The sequence below is a fragment of the Mytilus edulis genome, chromosome 8 (genome assembly GCF_963676685.1).
Source record: "Mytilus edulis chromosome 8, xbMytEdul2.2, whole genome shotgun sequence".
NCBI classification, from domain to species: Eukaryota; Metazoa; Mollusca; class Bivalvia; order Mytilida; family Mytilidae; genus Mytilus; species Mytilus edulis.
In genome coordinates this window covers 64,296,153-64,316,717 of record NC_092351.1, presented here as the reverse complement: position 1 = coordinate 64,316,717, position 20,565 = coordinate 64,296,153, and the positions used below count along the sequence as shown (strand labels likewise).

Below are 20,565 nucleotides of genomic sequence, written 5' to 3'. Positions count from 1 at the left end.
GTGGGAAATCAAACATCAAAGGTACAAAGCACTATGGGAAAGATGTTATAAGTTATAAAACACTGATTGAGGAAAGTGTTACTTAAAAACTTTCACAAAATAAAGAAAATTATTGTAGGTATCGATTCAAATTCACCTTTTCTGTTACTATGGGTTTAAAAATACCATCAATAGTATGTGTTAAAGTACACCTACACTAACCACGAAATTGTAAGCCAATAACTACAGTTGCGTTAAGTGTACTTCATCTGTTGTGATTTCATATGAAGTATCCAGACCTTCTTTATCCTTCTAAAACTTAAGGCTTTATGCAAAAATATTTATGACATTATGTGTATTTTGAAAAAATTGCAGCGATAAAAAATTAGCTGTTTACATCGCTGGATTCATAATGAGATGCTCTCTAAGGAGTTTTATCAACTCATATATATGTTCCAGACCGTATGAGTATTTGGACCGTACGCGTACGGTCTGGACCGTATGCGTACTTTTTCAAAATACTCATACGGTCGGACCGTACGCGTACGGTCTGACTAATATTAAGAAGTTGGTCAAGTTTATTAATTTCAAATGTATATTACAGATCAACATAACTTAATTCTCAAATTAATATAAAAAAGTTCAATTGTGATTGGAATAAAAACTTTATATTCTAACTATTTAAAAAAATCACGCTAATCAACTCTGTTGATCTCTTGTATTTAGCATATCAATCAGTTATACATTAACTGAATTATGATCACTGAAATTGAAGATATCTTAAGTAAACATAATTGTTGGAACCCCCTCCCCTTTTTTTGGACGATCAATGCATTTGTATGGGAGCATATAGTTGGAACCCCCCCCCCTTTACTCTGGCCGTTGGAATTCCCTTTTTAAAATGGCTGGATCCGCCCCTAATTTTTAATTGTAAAAAATATTACGTTACTCGTTGTAGCAAGTGTCACCTTGGGCGAGTGTACCAACATAAGATTCAGAAATACAATTAAACAAATGTTTAATTTCAATTGTTCGTTTGTTCAGTTTATCCATCTAATTGTAATAATAAAAATTTGTAAAACTAAATTTAAAGATTGTGATAAATTGTTTAAATATAACCCATATGATCCAATCACATGTATGGTCAGCTCGTACTGGACCATACGCGTATACTCATACGGTCCGACCGTACGCGTATGGTCGGACCGTACGAGTATACGTATACGGTCCGGACCGTACGCGTACGGTCCAAATACTCATATGGTCTGGAACATATATAAATATTCAATATGGGGCATTTAATACAAGATAAACTTCTTACTATTTTATCTGCTCCAGTCAGAAAACCAGATGAAAAATCTTCTAAGTGTCAAAATATTTTTATTACATCATAAATGATATAATGTATACTGCTTGCCTGAAACAGATTGTAATAAGCAAGGTTGTTGGCAAAAAGGTTTCTAGTTTAGTTATTGGGAGTTTCTTAGTGAATATAGATTTTATAGTCAGCTTATGTTTTATAACCTATGACCTTCATAAGAGTGCATGTCAGTTTTATAGTTTCAAAAAATATAATATAAAAAAGAAGATGTGGTATGATTGCCAATGAGACAACTGTCCACAAGAGACCAAAATGGCACAGACATTAACAACTATAGGTCACCGTACAGCCTTCAACAATGAGCAAAGCCCATACCGCATAGTCAGCTATAAAAGGCCCAGATATGACAATGTAAAACAATTCAAACAAGAAAACTAACAGCCTTATTTATGTAAAAAAATGAACGAAAAACAAATATGTAACACATAAACAAACGACAACTACTGAATTACAGGTTCCTGACTTGGGACAGGCACATACATAAATAATGTGGCGGGTTTAAACATGTTAGCGGGATCCAAACCCTCCCCCTAACCTGGGACAGTGGTATAACAGTATAATATAAGAACGAATAATATGGTTTGTGTTAGCTGGGACGATATCAAAAGTTCAATGAAGGATAAAAAACTTAATTCACATAGTTTTTTCACTGACACCCCCCCCCCCCCCCCCCCCCCCCCGCTTAACTTAATTTGGGAAAAATTGATTGACCCATATAGATATATGTAAAAATCAATGTCGGATAACCACATCTTGCAGCAGGAATCAACCTCCCCACCCCCAAACTATTTGAGTTTAAGTTTTTTATCTTACATTGATCTTTTGATGTCATCCCTAAATACTCATTCTTCAGTTTTCTTTGTTGTGTTTTGTATATACACTGTTGTTTGTCTTTTGGTTGGTTTTCATTTTAGCCTTTGAAAATCTGAGTTACCAAAAAGGGGGATTGTTTCAATAGAATCATGTTCAAAAAAATTGACAGACCATTAACATTAATAAAACAATTGATATTGAAACATGAAAAAACAGAGAGACCAATGGAATTCTATAGTTCATCATCCTTGATGAGCATATGAAAATTTAAATAATTCATGTCATGATATAAAACTATATCCGGCCTGCTAAAGGCATGATTAAGTGAGAAATCCATAAAAATAATTTGTTCTGGGATTTGAAGAAATTTAACACAGCTTTATAAAGTATAGGAAAATACATCATTTCAATTTTCAATTCATTATATAAACCGCTAGGTTATCACAAATTGATGCAATATCCAACAAATATTTAAGTTTATTCTCAAATAGGGAAAATAGATAAGAATATAAGGAAAGGTTGAGTATATCAATGAGGCAGTAACCCAACAATACAAAAATACTAAAATTAGAGTCATGAATGCAACCGTCATCACTGAAAAATCCAGAATCATACAGTTTCAAAGACAGGGGTAACATCCTATTGTATCTATACACATAGGCGGATCCAGGGGAAAAAATTTGGTTGATTATATAGGGAATCATTGAAGCATGACTGGAGTGGGCCTCCCTTAGGAAAAGTTCTGGATCAGCCACTGATACAGCACTATATATTATCTCTATATAAATAGGAGATGTGATTACATCTATTAGACAGCAACTGGCCAACATGAAACAGGTAAAGAGGGGTTAAAGTGATAAAAAGCTTAAACCTCTAAATGTCTTTAACACCTTTCACCTTTCTCTGCAATGTTGGGTTACTGTTTCATTTTCAATTCAAATAACTTTACATTTTTTTTCATATATAATGCATCTGAAAATTTGAGTCATATCTTAAGGCATAATAGTACGAAGCAGAAACAATTTGATCATATTACAAAAGGAAACAAAATACCAAAAAGACAAAACAGAATTATGTATTAAATGAAACATAAACCATGTTTTGCTAAAGTATAGTTTTACACAAAAACTTCCCATTCTCAAAGCTTTAAAAGAGCAAAGATGTTTGATCCATTGATCCACCTATTTTACAAAAATTCTGATATTTTCAGCTTTTTCAATAAAACTACATGGGAACACCTTAGTCATAATTACAATATTCCCCTTAAATTAGAAACATATCGCCAATTTCCATGTACTTTAAGCTTTTTAAAAAATGTTAAAATGTATGTTTTTCTTGGCATATATTTCCACCATTGATTTGGAAGTTTGAATTCATTGACCAGCTAAATTATTAATAACTTTCAAATAAATTATTAAAATCTCAAATTTTTCAAAGAAAAACATTTTTTTTATTCATGATGTTAAAATATTTTATTCAAGATATTGTTACATATGATAAACAGCATAATTTTCATTTCTTTTCTCACCGATTTGATTTTACTGAATATATGAAATTTATTGCATGAACCAATTAAAGCAGATGACAAGATGATCAATGTTCAATAACATATACATGAACTGCCTTCTTTCATTTTTTTTTTAATAAATTAAAGTGTCTTACAAATTCTAAGCAGCTTACCTTAAATTTCATCTTTTTAACGTAAAATTAATCCTTAAATATTACAGTTGAAACATTACAACAGTATGGTTATATCCTAATAGTCTCACAACAAGTCCAAACCATGTTTACGAAAAAATTGGTAGTTCAAACAATTTTCCGATATATGTTCAATTATTTTCTTTTGTTTAAAATCCTTGAGTATTTAGAATACAATCTGAAAAGTGTTCTTTCTCTTTTAAAAACATAAGTTGAGTCATACCATTGCAATTTAGAAACACGGCATTTGTACCACAGAGCAATTTTCGAAATCGCGGAACTTTAAATTTTTTCTTTTAATGTTTTTAATGTTAATGGAAGGTATAAACCCGCTGACGTGTGATTGAAGTTTTAGACTGATATAATTATATGATTGAATGTTTTAGATGATTTAGGTCTCAGCTCTCATTCTTTGATATGGTCTGACGGAGCAAGAAATCGCCACAAGCGATGCGTCCATTAGTGATTTTTTTACCTAAACCTCTTTAGCACATAGCGGAGAATCCCACCTCCAACATTTATTGACTTGTTAAACTTCAATTACGGATGTTTTTAGAGGTTTATGGCTAAAATCTATAATAATATAGAAACATGTCACCTGTCCTACTCAGGTCAGTCATATCAAAAGTTCATCAAATATTTAAAGTATTTTGGCCACTGAAACATAAAACAAAGACCCATAAAATTCTTTCATGTTCTGAATTGTTTTTGTTTTAGTTCTATGGCAACACATTGACTTGGTTTCTTCGTGTAAGTGCCACATGCAGTCTAAGAGTTTCATCTCAGTATTTAATGAGGGTTTTCTCATTTATCCCGCCTTATTGGGGTAATTCTTTCTCTTCTTTTAGCCAGACCCCACTACTTTTTAACCCATATACACGACATCCCAAGTCCAAGAGTGTCATCCCCTCCTTATTTCTACTTTAAGAATAGAAACAGGGTTACCAAGACCTCTTCAGACTGACAGTTAACCTCTTGTCAAAGAAAGGCGTCAGTTCGGCTGTGCTTCCTGTATAAATAATGGATGTAAAGAGTGTGTATCAGTTCAAAACATTTGGTTGAGGCAAACTTAAGAGAATGATTACCAATTTTGGGACTTGCAGACGGACAAAGGCAACACTTAATGAGGGTTGTAATGGGGGTAACCTTTATTACGAATAATGGTAAAAATTCTTACCAAATGATGTTAACAATAATTTTTGGAGTGTGACAATAAAATGTACACTTTCTTTTCAACGATTAAAACATGGACTGATTTAGACGAATCACCTTATTTTTTTCTCCAAAAAACAATAATTATTTGAGACCTCTGACGAATCATGATAAGGATATTTTTTGACGAATCACGGTAAAATTTTAACGAATTTGACGCTAACGGTAGCTGAAAAATGACTGTTTCACCCCTGACGTTGAAGAGCATTAATTCCCTCCTCAATGCCTCATCCTGTGACTGCAGGGACATAAATATGTATTCCGAAAATGCTGATTACATAAAATTTGCCTATCCCTATATAAAACCTTTGATGTTTGAATTATCTCATAAAACATACATTTTAATGCTCTTCGATTTTTTGATTGCATAACTACTTATTGGTATACGTATCGATCTCAGTTTAGTAGGAGTATCAGTAATGTTTTGTTTAATTTCATCGATTTTATCTGTAATTTGAGTTCTAAAAACAAACTTTGTTTCTCTTAGTTAATTGTACGTTTTTTGTAACAGCATGCAACTAATTGTTACATCATGTCCAATGAATCGTGTAACACGGAGAAACTGTGATTTCCTGTGGGACGAGAAACTTGCTTTATCATACAGGACATGTTTTTGTTTTTACCAAAGTAATTCAACATTTCCTGGCATTCTACATTTTAAATGTTATTTCAAGTAAAAAAGCTTAAAATTCTTTTAGAAAAAAAGGTATACAATTTTGTAAGGCTGCAATTTCCGCATAACAATACTCAATTTAAACATCAATACCAAACTATAATTTTGTTTTATTTAAAATATTTGTTTCATAATTTTAGACATGTATTTTAAACTAATGTTATATTTATTTGCACAAAAGCCTTTTCAAAATACAATACCCATGCATTATAAGGCTGTGTTCTCTCTGCGTGGAAAAATAATTGCTTCTGCCATTTTTATATAATTTTGCTTTCATCTATTTCGTTTCTATTTTTCGTATTTATGTAGGAAATACAAATTTTACTTACATTAAACATTATGGCAGATTGCAAATAAATCCTTTTTCTTGTTAATTTCTATTAATTCCATATAAGATTTAAACACAGCCATTTTTTATGTTTTTGAACTTCTAATTCTCTTCCGCTAACTTTACTTTCTGATATATCTTAATTCATGTGTTTTCTATCGATCGACCCTCAAACGTCGAAAATTATAACCATAAACAAAAGGTTGGGGTAGGGGTTGATAATTCTTTTGTTTGACCGTTATTATTGTTAAGCATTATAGCGGGATGGCATATATAGGTATTTAAATCTCTTGTAAATACAAAGTCAGTGAAAGTTATGCTGAAAGCGTCACAGTGAACGGAAACAATAGCAGCGAAAGTGGCCCGAAAAATTGTCTCTTATCTTTTAACAAAACAAACAAGTATGAATTTCTAGCAAGAAAAATGGGTATGAGTCATGAAAGATATCACTAATGCCTCATTAAGCAGTAATTAAAAGCTACGATATCATAAAAACTTAGTAAATTTTTTAACTAATTTGCAGATAAGGAAGCATTAATGCCTTTGTGTACTTTTTATTGTACCGATATCAAAATTGATGGAAGGCCAAAAGTTTAATCATTTTTAGTTGTACTGAAACAGATATAAAACATATTCAAAATATTTAAACATATAAGTGCTTTTAGCATTAAATTGTTTTTTGCGATTAAATTTGTAGGAATTTTAATTTAATTAAATTTTGAAAGTTTTTAAAATTGAAGAGCAAAAAAAATATTTCAGATAATACTTTGGGAGTGTTCAGTTTAATCAATTTTTATTTCATCTTTTAAATCTTAATTGAGCTGTTTGAAGTCCATATTTTATGAGAAAATTGTAGTCAAATAAGTGAAAAGCATCAAGTCATATCTATATTTGATACTAAAGAAAAAACAAGGTTACAAAACCAAATCTATATAGATTACATTTATTACAAAATATTTGACTGTCACCCCTTTTTATTACGAAAGTAAAAACTATATAAAAAGGTGTGACAAATCTGAGCGAATACCAACAAAAGATGCACCTGAAAACCTCAAACATAAAAAAAGAAAACAAACAAAAAAAGTAAAAGTGTCTGAAAGATGGGAAAGTATCAAATGAGGCGAATCTGACAGTGGCGCTGAGCACATACAAAGCACACGATAGCCGGAAATTGAGCAGAAGACAATACTATCGCCACGAGTACGATGGCTATCAAAAAGATCTCAGATTGATAGAACTCAAAGCTATGAGATAACACCCTTTGTGTGGTTTTTGACCTTTTTGCACAATCAATATCTAATCTCTAAACAGAGGGTAAACTTGAAACTGATATTCCGATAAACTCAGATTTATATCAAGGCAAAATTCATTGAATATGGTGTCAATAGCGAATGATTAAAATACGTATTTTATTACTGAAATGGAGGTTTTTAATTCAAATTGTTAATTACGTAAGAAAAGGTGAATTATATTTGTCCATGGAAATGTCATCTAAAATTATAGGAAATTACTTTAGTTGTTATTTGAGTCTATTTTTTTGGTATAAATTCAAAGCATAAATGTTTACATCTTCGTTCTGAAGATCTCAATGAAAATAATACACTCTTATATGAATAAGTGTGTTCAATGTTTTAGATATTTCTTATTTTGATTCAAAACATTAACTTTCTAGGAAGGTAAACTCTAAATCAACTGCAAAAGAAAGATGGTTGGAAGAGACTTATTTTTCACATCATTTTTTCTTCTTAAAACGGAAAAAAGGGGGGGGGAGGAGTGTGGCAATTCAAATACAAGGAACTAACTCTTTGCACTTGCCACTTCTGCTGATATGTAATTCCCAAAGTTTAAGAAATTTATAATCCTTACCTTGAAGCATCAACAAATTTTGGTCTCATTTTCCGAAAAAAGCTTCGCTGACAAATTCCTTAATGTCCTTACACGAAAATTCAATTCAACGACTAATGAGCCATGAACAGAACCAAACAAGCTTAAAAATATTTCCCAAAGGTTCTCATCAATAATTATTAGACTAATGGACACCATAAAAGCCTTAAACAGTTGAAAAAAGAAACATTCTATCCTTTAAACAAACAGGCTAAACCTTAAAGTAATACTCTTAAGTCACCTGCTGAGAGAGTGTGGTAATGTTGTGTAAGGTTAAGTCAATTTGTCCCTCATACATGTTAATCTTAATCCAATAATTCATGACAATGAATGGTAGGAATTTAATTAATAAATCCAATTAGGATAAATTAGGATTAATTAGTCAATGGGCAATACATAACTTTCTAAGAAGATTGTGGTTATTTATGACAGGGTAAACAAGATAAAATTATGTGACAAAAACATTTAAAGACTTATTGGCATTTGTCATAGGTTTCTAAATGATCAACAGTATAAGTCAAATATCTTAAAGCTTTAATATTTAGAATGTTCATTTACAGTAATCTGGTATCTTAAAGCTTGTTCAGAATGTTCTTTCCAGGAACATGTGACTAAGGAATGGTCATACAATTTTGATACTTCAGGCAAATACAAAAATGTTTTTTAGAAGGGTAAAAGTGTACCTTGTATTAATCTACCTAATCTTATTTGTTTTTAAGGTATAAACAATATATATAATATATATATAATAAAAAGTGCCTAGAAAATCAATATAATGATGTTAGAATAGATCTGATTCGTAACTTCCTCCCCGACAGGGGCTATATATATATGCAGAAATTAGACCTTAATTGAAGTCTGCATTATTTTTATCAGAAATATGTTCTTAAATGACTGTTTATGGTATTTTTAAATGTGGCATAGAATTTTAAGCCCTAAAACAGAGTGTTACAAACCAAAAGTCGTTATTCATATTTATGATGTCAAATCATATGAAATCCTTGATGATGTCCATTTGGACAGCCAATTACACCTTCTCATCCCCCCTTTACCGACTCATAGTAAGAAAATATTTTGTAAGCCTTGAGAGCTTTATTTCATGGGATTATGAAAAAATTCCACTGTCATTCATATTAGGTAAACTTGACTCTAGCTTAACTAAGAAAACAAAAATCTATTCTAAACCTTGAGAAAATTATTGAAATATTTTCATAACACTTGATAGTGCAATAAGCCAGTTCTGATATGCCACATCATTATAACGTTTGTATCCCATGTCAACAAGACTTTGCATTCAAACTTACCTCTAACCAAGAAGATACCATAAAAGTGATGACGAAAGTCAATTCAGATCAAATAAAGTGTCACCGAGGGTCCTTACAATTTATCTGAGTCAACAATTCAAATCGAATTTCGTTTCTGCTAATACTTTTCAAGTGTTCAATTCAAATAAATGTTTTTTATAATTCCAAGCACTCGAGGATGCCCAATGTTTCGATTTAAAATACTACAATTCAGAAAAAAATTCGTTTGAAAAGCAATGAACCTGCAATGCATATTAAATGTTATATTTAATATTGGACTGAGAGGCGCTTAAGTAAAAATATTTTCAAGTGTTAACTAGGCAAGTAAACACGCCTCTTTTATTGAAATCGAAACTGCGGTATACAAAACGAATTTCAACATTATACAAGAGAACAATTTGCAACAAAAGTGTCCCACTCTGATGTGGTTTAAGTTTGATAGCGCCATTGTCATCAGAAATAGGGGGACGATAAATCTACCTCAATTAAGGTTGATTCAATTGAAAATTTAATGTTTTTTAAATTACAATTCGGATATCGACAATTAAACTGTCAAAGCGCCACCTATTATTACGTCTTTGGACGTTGAAATCAGACTGTTTTTGATGTTGGTGATATTATTATGTTTTTATTCAGAACAACCACCCATCAAACTAAATAATTTAATCACTCTCAATAATTCAACTTTATTTCCCGAAATAATCTAAAATTAAATACAGATAAATCTTTTTGATCAAGTTTACAAATTTTACAGTAAAATATTCCCATGATAATTTGTACCAGCAATCCTTTAAGGTTAAATTACTGAAGTTTTTCAACAAAAGTAGCACAACCCATCAAATTTTCAAGATGGCTGACTAATGAACAGATCTAACAGTAACTTGGCAGGAATGTAGTTCTATAGTAACAGCCTGCTTTGTGACAAGTTAATGGTCCAAAATTTAGTCGAAATAATCTCTATGAAGCCAGTATCCTGGTTTGTCGAAGTGCATTTAAATAATCCATGGTCGATCTATTTCAAATATTATGACAAATTAGAACTCTTTTACAGGTAAATGATGACTATTTAATCCAGAAATCCTCAAAGTACCCATAAATGCTATTAAATTATATTGAGAGGTACATCTGTCTGCAACTTCATAGATTTGCATAATTTCTTTTTTTATGATCACCCTTTTTGAAAAGACACATGCAAGTATGGATCTGGATTCTAAATTTTGAAGAATGATCTTATTTTCGTGACCAAAATAGATGCAGGCATTGCGCTTATTATATACATCAATGAGACGGCAATCCAACACAAAAATAAGCAAAAGACACACCGAAAGAGCAACACATTAGTCTTAAATAAAAAAAGGGCAACACATAGAAGATGTCCACACAATATGTCAACTTTCTGTTCTATGATTACCATCAATAAGTCATAGACATTTTTTCAATTCTCAAGACACATATTCTCTAACTTTAGCTCTTCTAACTATTTTTATTATACTACAAATATTAGAAACTGCACACATTTTCTGTCTGCAAAAAATCATTACACATTGCACAAGGAGACAGCACAGAATATCAAAAAGTTGTAAAGAAAAATATTCTATCTAAAACAAAGACTTTTTAACAACAGACAAGAAACTTGTCTTTCAAGTTATACTTAAAACCCCAGACAAATATTTGTACAAATACATCAATAACATGTCCTTATTATGAGTGGTGCCGTATGTCTACCATATAATATAGATACATAAAATAACTTATTTTTTAAAGTGAAAGTCGATTATGAAAGAAAACCGTAATTGCTTGTTTATATCCCATGTAACTCATTATGTACATAACTATCGAAACTGATTCAACCCTTTACTAAATGACGCATACCATTTCCAAAAGAACTCTTTACTTATGAAAACAATAAGTATAATGTACTTCTAAGCTTTGATTGAGATTTATTTCCTTCACGAAAAGTGGATGGTCTTAAGAATTCAATAAAAGATGCAATAATGTTTTTTGCAATTCCAATTTCGTGTTTGAAGAACAATAATATATTTTTCTTATTTCAAAAACAGAAATATAAGATAAAGAGAAGGTTTTATTAGAAAATCCAATTATTTGTGAAATTAGGAATTCTGTTTTTTTGAGTATTATTGTAAATCAAATTGACTGAATTTTGTAGTGGTGAATTATTTTTATCAAATTGATAACAATTTTCTATTTTCTTTTTATCTTCTGAATACAAGGATGGATATAACTCAAATCTTTACAAAAATAAACTTGTTAGTTAGAAAAGCCGGAAGAAAGTACTTTATCAAAAACACATTCAATCCACAATTCCTTGAATTAATTTGTAAAAATAAAATCATTTACGTAAGCTTGATACCAAGCTATTCAGTTTTCTTACAGTGCCTATAAATAATGCAAAAACTTTAATGGAAAATGACCGAATTTTCCTTCATATTTCTGAGAGACCACTAACTTTATCGGATTATTTCAAACACATTGTACCTACAAAAAGAATTTGAACATACAAGCAAGACAGCAAAAGTACAATTTCAACAATTGCATAATTTTAATTTTAATTTCACTTCCCCTATTGTGAGTGACAATACCAAGAATGTTGATTTGATTCTTGAAAATCAATATATCAAACTAGTCACAATTATATGCAACCATGACAGAATGATGCACAGATCTTTACATGAAGCCTCTTTAATCTTCTATTAACTTAAATTTGATCAATTAAAAACATTTTACCAAATAATACCAAAAACGTAACTTTTGAAATTACACCTGTCCAATTTGTGTTGGTTGTTTTGGTTTTGATTCAGATTTTTTGTCGCCTGGGTGGATGGTCAGTTTGTGTCCAGACAGCGGTCATTTATTTTCCTGATGACCGATTATTGTGGTTTAACAGAGTGAAAGTTTGTCGACACCCACTTTTTTATTCTGTTTACAAATGTTTATTGTCCATTTCTCATTATGTAAGCTGTCATCTGATGAAATGGACACCTTTTAAATCTTTGGTCAATTACAAGTTTCAAATTTCCTTTACAACTTTGGTTCAAATGTGGTCTTTGCTATTGCCAACATTTTTTTTTATTCTTTAGGCGAAAAAAGTTATACCTTAAAACTTATCAATACAACATGCATGCAATTTGTTTTCAAATTTTTCTTGTCATTTAGGAAAAGTCTTTTTAGATGGCCTTCATCAATAAATGCACCAAAAGAGTCTATTTTACTGTCAATTAAGGTACAAGATGGCTTTTAAAATTTATATGGGACACCCAAATTTTTTGACACTTTCACTTTCAAATATTTTTTAGACTAAAATCAAAACATTTTGATAGTTGATTGATCAAGGCATGCCAATGTTCACTTTAACATACAAAGACAACATGCTTTTAAACAAAAGCTTATCTTTTAAACATTTCTTTATCTGGTATTTTACTAAATGCAACAAACAATGTCACTTTCTTTTTATTATGTGTTTGTTTATCAAGAGGTCTGCACTTATTTGCACCGGTCTGGTCATTTTCACTGATCGCTATCGGAGAAATCACACCCAAATTGTCATTAAAATTTCATTTCCTTTCACTGAAATGTACATTTCTCATTTACCTGAAACATACAACCTTAATGGGAATAAACAAGGGAATATACATTAGTCAAAAACAAGGAAATAGTTGTTTTAATCTAATATTCCAATAAAATATAGTATTGGCAATGTAAATTTTATTCCCATTTCCTGAGTTGAAACTTTATGGGACAAGTTTACTAACTGGTAAAAACATAGAAACGGCAAAGCCCAGCAGGAGGTATGTGAGCATGTTAAAAACGAAAAACAACCCTTTGTACAATTTTGTGTGTCCAAAGCACTGTTCTAGATTTACTTTTATCAGAAACACTCGTTAAGTCAAATGATTGAAACACAGGTATTGTTCGATGAAGACTGTCATTTGGTCTCAGGTTGAGAGTGTTGTCTCTGACATTGGCAATCATTCTACATATTTTTTTTTATTTATTGTAACCCCACCATATCTATATAGTGACAAACCATGTCAGAATATCTAGACCTTGTTTCATTTTTCAGTTCATTGTCTTTGTATGTATTTTTTAGGGGAGACAAATGTTGTTGGCTGCTTTTTTCTGTGGTACTGTCCATTATTTTTAGAAATGCCTTTTTATTTTTTAATGTTTCATCCAATTCTTTTAGACTAAGGGCTGGTACCCTGTTTGGTATGTTTTGCTTTACTCCGAACATAATTTTTCTGTCTGGTACTTACTATTCAAACAGTGCTTCAAATGATGACTGGATACAATCTATCATATCCGATGTGGTCGTGGAACGTCTTTTCTGACTGTATGCCTGTTTGTTACACTCTTTTGTCAGTAGGCACGCTGCATAGGCTGCACACAGATTGGGACCGTACAGGGATAAAAGGGCACTGAAAAGAGAAAAATATACTATTTCAAAACTGAAACTAAATAACAAACATCGAATCATTACTTAATAGGAATCTGAGTACCAGTGTAACAAAATTTACAGACCGATTAATAAACAGCCAGACATATCATGTTTGTGAACCCGCAATTTGCATGAGTGGGGGTATAAATTCAGAATACATAAATTGAGAAATTAATGTTTAGTTTTAGATCAGAAAGAGAATAGACAAAGAAAGTCTTGCAGTATATGATTCACTCAATAAGTTCAGGAAATGAAATAAACTTTGTCATTTTGTTTCTCCTTAAATCATCAATTAGGCATTTAAAAAGAAGAAATGTTGTAGATTTGTTTCATGTTTTTCCTCACCAATTCAAGTTCCCCACTCTATATTTAGATTGTAAGAAATCAGAATGTAGTCAGACATGCTGATGGGCAAACATCTGTTCCATGTTTAAGTCCACAAATTCTCTTTCAATTTCTTTGTTAAATTTACAATTTTAAATTAATTTTTTAAATTCACGAAAATAAATGAAATTTTGTCCATTTCATCAGTCCTCAACTGAATCAACACAAACGTCAAAGTCTGTCTATTTCATTAAAGAATCAGGAGGCCTCTACTGAAATTAACTAGAACAACAAAGTCTTTGTCTATTTCATTATAGAACAAGGCCCCAACTGAAATTAACATGCAATAGATGTTATTCTCTTGTCTCATTTCATTTGATTCTTGGTAAAGTTGGGTCTAATAGATTACAAAGCAATGTCTAAACATCTCAAATTAGTGTCAATTTCAATAAATGGACATGGAAAATTCTATAATTTCTGTATGTTCAGCTGACAAATTGATATTAGCGTAACACATGCAATGAATTTTATTCCTATATTCGTCCATATTAGGAAAGTTAAAAATCAGAAAAGATTAGTAAATTACATTAGTTAGATTTGAATGTCTAAAATTCAAATCTGGGTTTCCATACAATGATGGACGTCTGTTAGCAGAAGTCACATGCGATTGTATAATTTGCTTGTCAATTTTAATCAGAGAGAACAATTTGAAACTTTGTAATGATCTTTGATTTGATGGAGAATAAATTAGCAGAGCTTTTGCAGCAAGGAGTTTAATTAAGCATAGGCAAAAATAAATATGTATATCTCATAAAATTTTACATTGTTTGCCATGTTGCATTATTTTAGCAGTCCTGCAAATTATGACTATTTGACAATATCTTTCTTTTTCTTTGTATGCTCTAGTTTGTTGCTTACTTAACCCTTTCCTCCATGGATTTTTATTTTAACATACTTAATTCGCATAGGATTTTTTCAATATAAAAAAAAATCATCAGGTTTAAAGTCTTATATATAATGCATTCGGAAAACAAATATTTCATCAATGAAATTCCAGTCGTATATTCTCATGAATATTCTTTTTAAATTAGATACAAACTTAAACCTCAAGCGGGACAGATTTTTTGTAGGAGAATGTTTTAACTGTGGCACTACACAGGCGTCAAAAGGCGTCATTATGGAGTAAAGGGGTTGCAGGCGTCATTATGGAGTAAAGGGGGTGCAGGCGTCAAAGGCCTCATTATGGAGGAAAGGGTTAAGTCTATGCAGATGGTTAATTGGCTAAGAAGTAAAATTTAGAGGGGATTTTTTATCTGTGGTTTAAAATGTATTAACATTGATCTTTTTTGCATGGGTCACAGAATAATAATTTCTGTTCATTTTCATTCTTGGCTCAACCTCTCTTAAAAAAAGTGCTCTGCTACCTATTATACCAGCTGATCTTATAAGATAAAATAGACAACATAAATCAGGAAGCAGTCCATAAATGGTCACTTAAACTGACCATTAATTTCATCCTTGAAAAGATCAACAATGGCAAAAAAATGGTATAAACCCTGATGTCCACCCTTGTTCATGATTATGTCAATTACATGACTGTTGTAACTAATTTGTAAACATCAACAATTAATGATCACATGACATTTGTAGTAATTATTTGTGATTTAGGACACTAATTATACATCATTTTTATCTGACCATACTGTGAAGAGATTTTTTATTGGCTGACAACAAATATGTCCATTTCAGTTTCTGGTAATAAGGCATTCTGTAAAATAAATACTGTTGTAAAAACTTAAAAGCACAAATTATTATTATTACAGAGGAAGAATAGAGGGGAGGGGGAGAGGGAGAGGGAGAGGGGAGGGGGAGGGAGAGGGAGAGAATGTTGAATTTTTTTTAATTATAAAGGGAATCACTGAAGCAAATGACTGGAGTGGCCCCCTCTTAGGCAGTCAGTGGGCCCACTTTTGAAAATTTCTTGATCTGTCACTGTTAATGAATTCTTCTTTATTTTTCAAGAGATATTTCTTAGCAATATTTTGTCCTGTTAATACACATGGTGCTTCACTATTCCAAGCAAAGTAAAACAACAAAACAGTAAATCAGTGATAAGCAATTGGACACCTAGCTGAACCTCTTTCTAAGTTCATAATGGCATTGCAAACATTTGAAGGTTTTTTTTTAATTAATATGTTTCCAAATCAGCTAATAACTAATAAAATCACCTCTTTTAGTTATTTCTGCATATGTAAACAACCTATAGCTTCTTAATTCCAGATCATTTTTTACACTAAGCCAATATTTTATTCAAAAGTTTAACTGTCTATTTCCTTTTGTACAACTTTCTCTTTAAACCACAGTCCACAAACCATCTGAAAACAACTTCCTTACAAGATAATAAAGTCAATTTCCTTTTCTTCTCTCATAAAATTATCCTTAAAGTGACCAATGACAATCTAAATGTGACAAGATGATTCTCCCTAAATGTGGCAAACTTATTGGAAGGTTTAAACAGTATCCTGTGACTGAAATTCATTTTAAACCTTTAATCCAGTTTTAACTTTTTAATATTTAAACATGGTTCTTATGATGAAGTTAATAAACCCAAGAATGTAGTTTTGGTAACAGATTTTGCTGAAAAAAAGGTTTCAGTATTGGAAACTAATTGATGAAGGAATATAAGGAAACCTTTTTGATTACAAATGCAGTCTAACTAGAAATGTAAAACCATAATTACATTGTAATAATTAAAAAAGTGGGATTATTGCTAGAAATTCAATATTTGCTCATTAAATATATAAATCCTTAGTTACAATAACTCAATACTATAGATTAAAAAAGCAAATAGTAGTTTATGAAAACATATGTTGGCATGTAAAAATTGCATCAGAATTTAACCATACTGTTTTTGCATTGCTATCTTAAATGAGATACATTTCAGTAAAACTATATAATGATGGATGTTTAAATGTCTTATTTACTTCAACTACTGCAACAAATTTTAGTCACATATGATACTAATATGCCAAGAGGCAGTTAATCCAGTGCTTTTATATATGCTGTTTTTGGCTTAGAATTGTAACTTTTCACATTTTGGGCTTTACCTGATATAACGTTTATTCCAGAAACAGGTTTCCTTGTTTGAAATGCTTTAATTCTATCATGTTAGGGTCTAGACTCAGAAACAGACGATTCAAAAATAAATTTCCTATGACATCAGCAAAAACTTTCTATTTTAGAGATCGGATCTTCATTTCCTGTTTTTGGATGTTACAGAAATGAAGATCCAGAGTGACCTGCTTTGAAAAGTCCAGTGAATTAGAACTATCAGAACTATCGAGTCAATTAGCAGCGATCGTTAATCTTGTTATAAGATGAAAGGACTTTTAGTAGAAGTGTTAATTATGCTTTGTTTGGATTAAAAGCTTTGAATCACACCAGTATATAAACTAATGCAGGACTGTCATGCAATGTCCTTGGTTAATTGGATAGCTTCATTTTATGAGTCACAAGGTGCAATTAATTATTCACAACAATATATTTAAAATTCTTCATATTTTCTGAGTGGCCAATCTTAAACATCCTACACAGTGAAGTTTGTTAAATGCCAAAAGGTTGTAAGAAAAGACAACAGATGTTAATAAGTAAAACAGTGCAATATATTTTTCATTTTATTCCCTTTACATCTCTCTCTATTTTCTAGACCCTGATTAGAGATCAAGGTTCAATGCAAGCTTTTTGTTATAAGTTTTTCAATAATGTGCACATTTTTAAATTCTATTATTTTCATGCATTATATTCTATAAAATTAAATATAACAGAAATTTAAATTATTATATAAATAACATAAATCATGAGGATTTTAAACAAGCATTATCATCTGTCCCATTAAAAAAATATAAAGATAAACTTGCTTTTTATATTTTAAGAATTCAATTTAAACCTTGTTACAATTTTCCCCTGAAGAAATAATAAAAAATCTTTCCATTTGTCACCAAGCCCATTAGCATCAGTCCAGTATGGACATCATCTAGATTTGACCAAAAACCAATTAAATACTATCTAACTATGTAAGGGCATTATTTTTATGGCTTAAACAAAGATGTGTGATTATGAGGTCATGTTTTTCTAATCAGGGGGGCCATGTAAAACATAAAGTGCCCATAAAATGTGACATATCTTGTCAGCCAGTATGGGCCGACTTCCCTTTGAAGATAGACACCATCACCAAGCGTCATGGTTGATCGCCTAAATAGATGATCATCACTTAATTTATCAAACTATTTTTTTTCTATTATTGATTGATGGAGTTTTTGCTAAATCACTGCTACTGTATGTTTTTTAGCAGGCCAATAATATAAGGGAAAACATGACCATTAAAATCTCATCTTCTTGTCACAAATAAGATTGATAAATGTAGAAATTATTGGCCATTCAGACATAATACTAATAGTATTTTGTAGAAATTATAATTATATTAACAAGTCTGATGAGGATAATGTCATCTTGTGTCACATAATTAGGACATTAATCAACACTAATTTTATGGTTGATAAAAAATAAAAATAAAATAAAAGTATGGACTAATTTATAGAGATATAGTAGTGCAGTAAATGTAAAAGAACAATTTCAGTAGAAGTGCTGTAAGCAGGCGCGGATCCAGCCATTTTAAAAAGGGGGGTTCCTAACCAAGGACAAAGGGGGGAGGGGGTGGGTTCCAACTATGTGTCCCTATTCAAATGCATTGATCGTCCAAAAAAAAGGGGTGTTTCAACTCCCCGAACCCCCCACCTGGATCCGCCACTGGTAAGACATCTTTCAATTTGATAAAAAAAAAATATTTTTTTTTAGCACATTACAATTTATAAGTGGTTTGACTCAACTGAAGTCATTGTTTGGTGGCAGCAGTGGAGCAAAAGGTTTTTCATCAAAAGCAATTAATATAAAATTCAATAACATTTAAAATTTAGCACAAATTAAAAAGAAAAGAAAGATAATCAATTTACACATGCTTACTTTACATGTTAGCAAAAATAAAATTTCGATATCTTGCATGGTCAAATAGTTTTTTTTTACTAAATGTATGAACCATCTGTGTAACAAACTGTTGTATTTGGCAAACAATTCTCAACACCTGTTGAGAGTTAATACAGTACAGAATAATTTGGTCAATAAACTTTTGTATTTATACAATTATAAAAATACTATAAGATATATTCTTTATTATATTATATTTTTCATATTTCACGACAAATTGCACAATTAGTTTACTTTAGTTAAATCCTTATTTCACACATACTTGATTTAGCAGGAAAGGTGTCAATCACATCTTGAAAATGGGAGAAAAAAAAGAAAGATCTGCAATTAAATTCATCTGCTTGACCAAAAAAGCTAATTAACCCAATTTTTAAATTTGGGGCATTAAATCGAACACAAAAGATCCCATTTTAAGTATTCAGCCTGATCATATTAAAAGAATGAATTCTATTAACTTTTTATGATTCAAATTCCATGGACGAGATTTTTCGTTCATTTAAAGACATAAAATTCAGAAATTTGATCATGTAAATAATTTGGCCAACAAAGTTGACACAAAGTCGGGAGTATAAAACAGTTTGACCAGACCATTTGCTTGATTGACATTAAAAAATTTTAATACTGGACATGGAATGGATAATCATCGATTGTGGAAATGAGCCTTCAATAAATACATGAAAATTTAGTTCAAAATAATTTAAAAAATAATAGCCTTGAACATGTGCTTAATTTGACCCTAATGATAAAGTTGTTTTTTACTGCTGAAACAAATGCCCAATCTTAATAAGTAGAATTAATACAATAGATTAATTACTAAATGAAAATACAATGGTTTGAAATATTACTGGGCAGCCAATTAGAAGTTTCAATCTCTAAAAGTGCATGATCGACTAAATTGATATTTAAACTATGTTACACATTTTTATTTCAGCAATAGTTTTCGAAAGTTATCCATTTAACTATTGCATTAGAATGAAACACTAAGGAGATGTGGTACATGTATATTATTGCTAACAAGACCACTATCTACCGGAGTCCAAAATTTGTGTATGCTAGCAACCATAAGTCACCATACAGCCTTCAATAATTAGCGAAACAATGCCCTAAAATAAACTATAAAGGGATCTGATATGACAAAATGTTAATTTAAAAAAAAACAACCCCAAAATGATTACATGATCAGTGTATATTTCAATCAGAATGCCTACTTCTATAGCACTTTAGTTAAGCTGTCTGTATGTTCTCTAGAGAGCAGCTTCAAGTTGTTTCATTTGATCAATCATTATACAACATGCCCTGTTTCATTTGAGTAAAACTGGTCCCAAGACCACACTTTTTCACACTTTCATCTTTACTAGGGTATTTCCCAAATGTAACAGAAGTCATATAAATAGCCGATTTTTTATTTCATTCATGTGGAAATCCATAAAACTGCACCAAAGTCTGTAATTATAGAATTAAGCCATTTTATTT

The 20,565-nt window shown here is 30.9% G+C and overlaps 1 protein-coding gene across 1 annotated transcript in view; it reads right to left on the bottom strand.

Moving 5' to 3' along the window:
- LOC139486072 (ATP-dependent (S)-NAD(P)H-hydrate dehydratase-like) overlaps positions 1–20,565 on the bottom strand; it is a 109,744-nt gene that overhangs the window by 10,278 nt on the left and 78,901 nt on the right. The window contains exon 10 of the mRNA XM_071270768.1: positions 13,547–13,708. Coding sequence (XP_071126869.1) covers positions 13,547–13,708 — 162 coding nt within the window. The remainder of the gene's footprint in view (positions 1–13,546; positions 13,709–20,565) is intronic.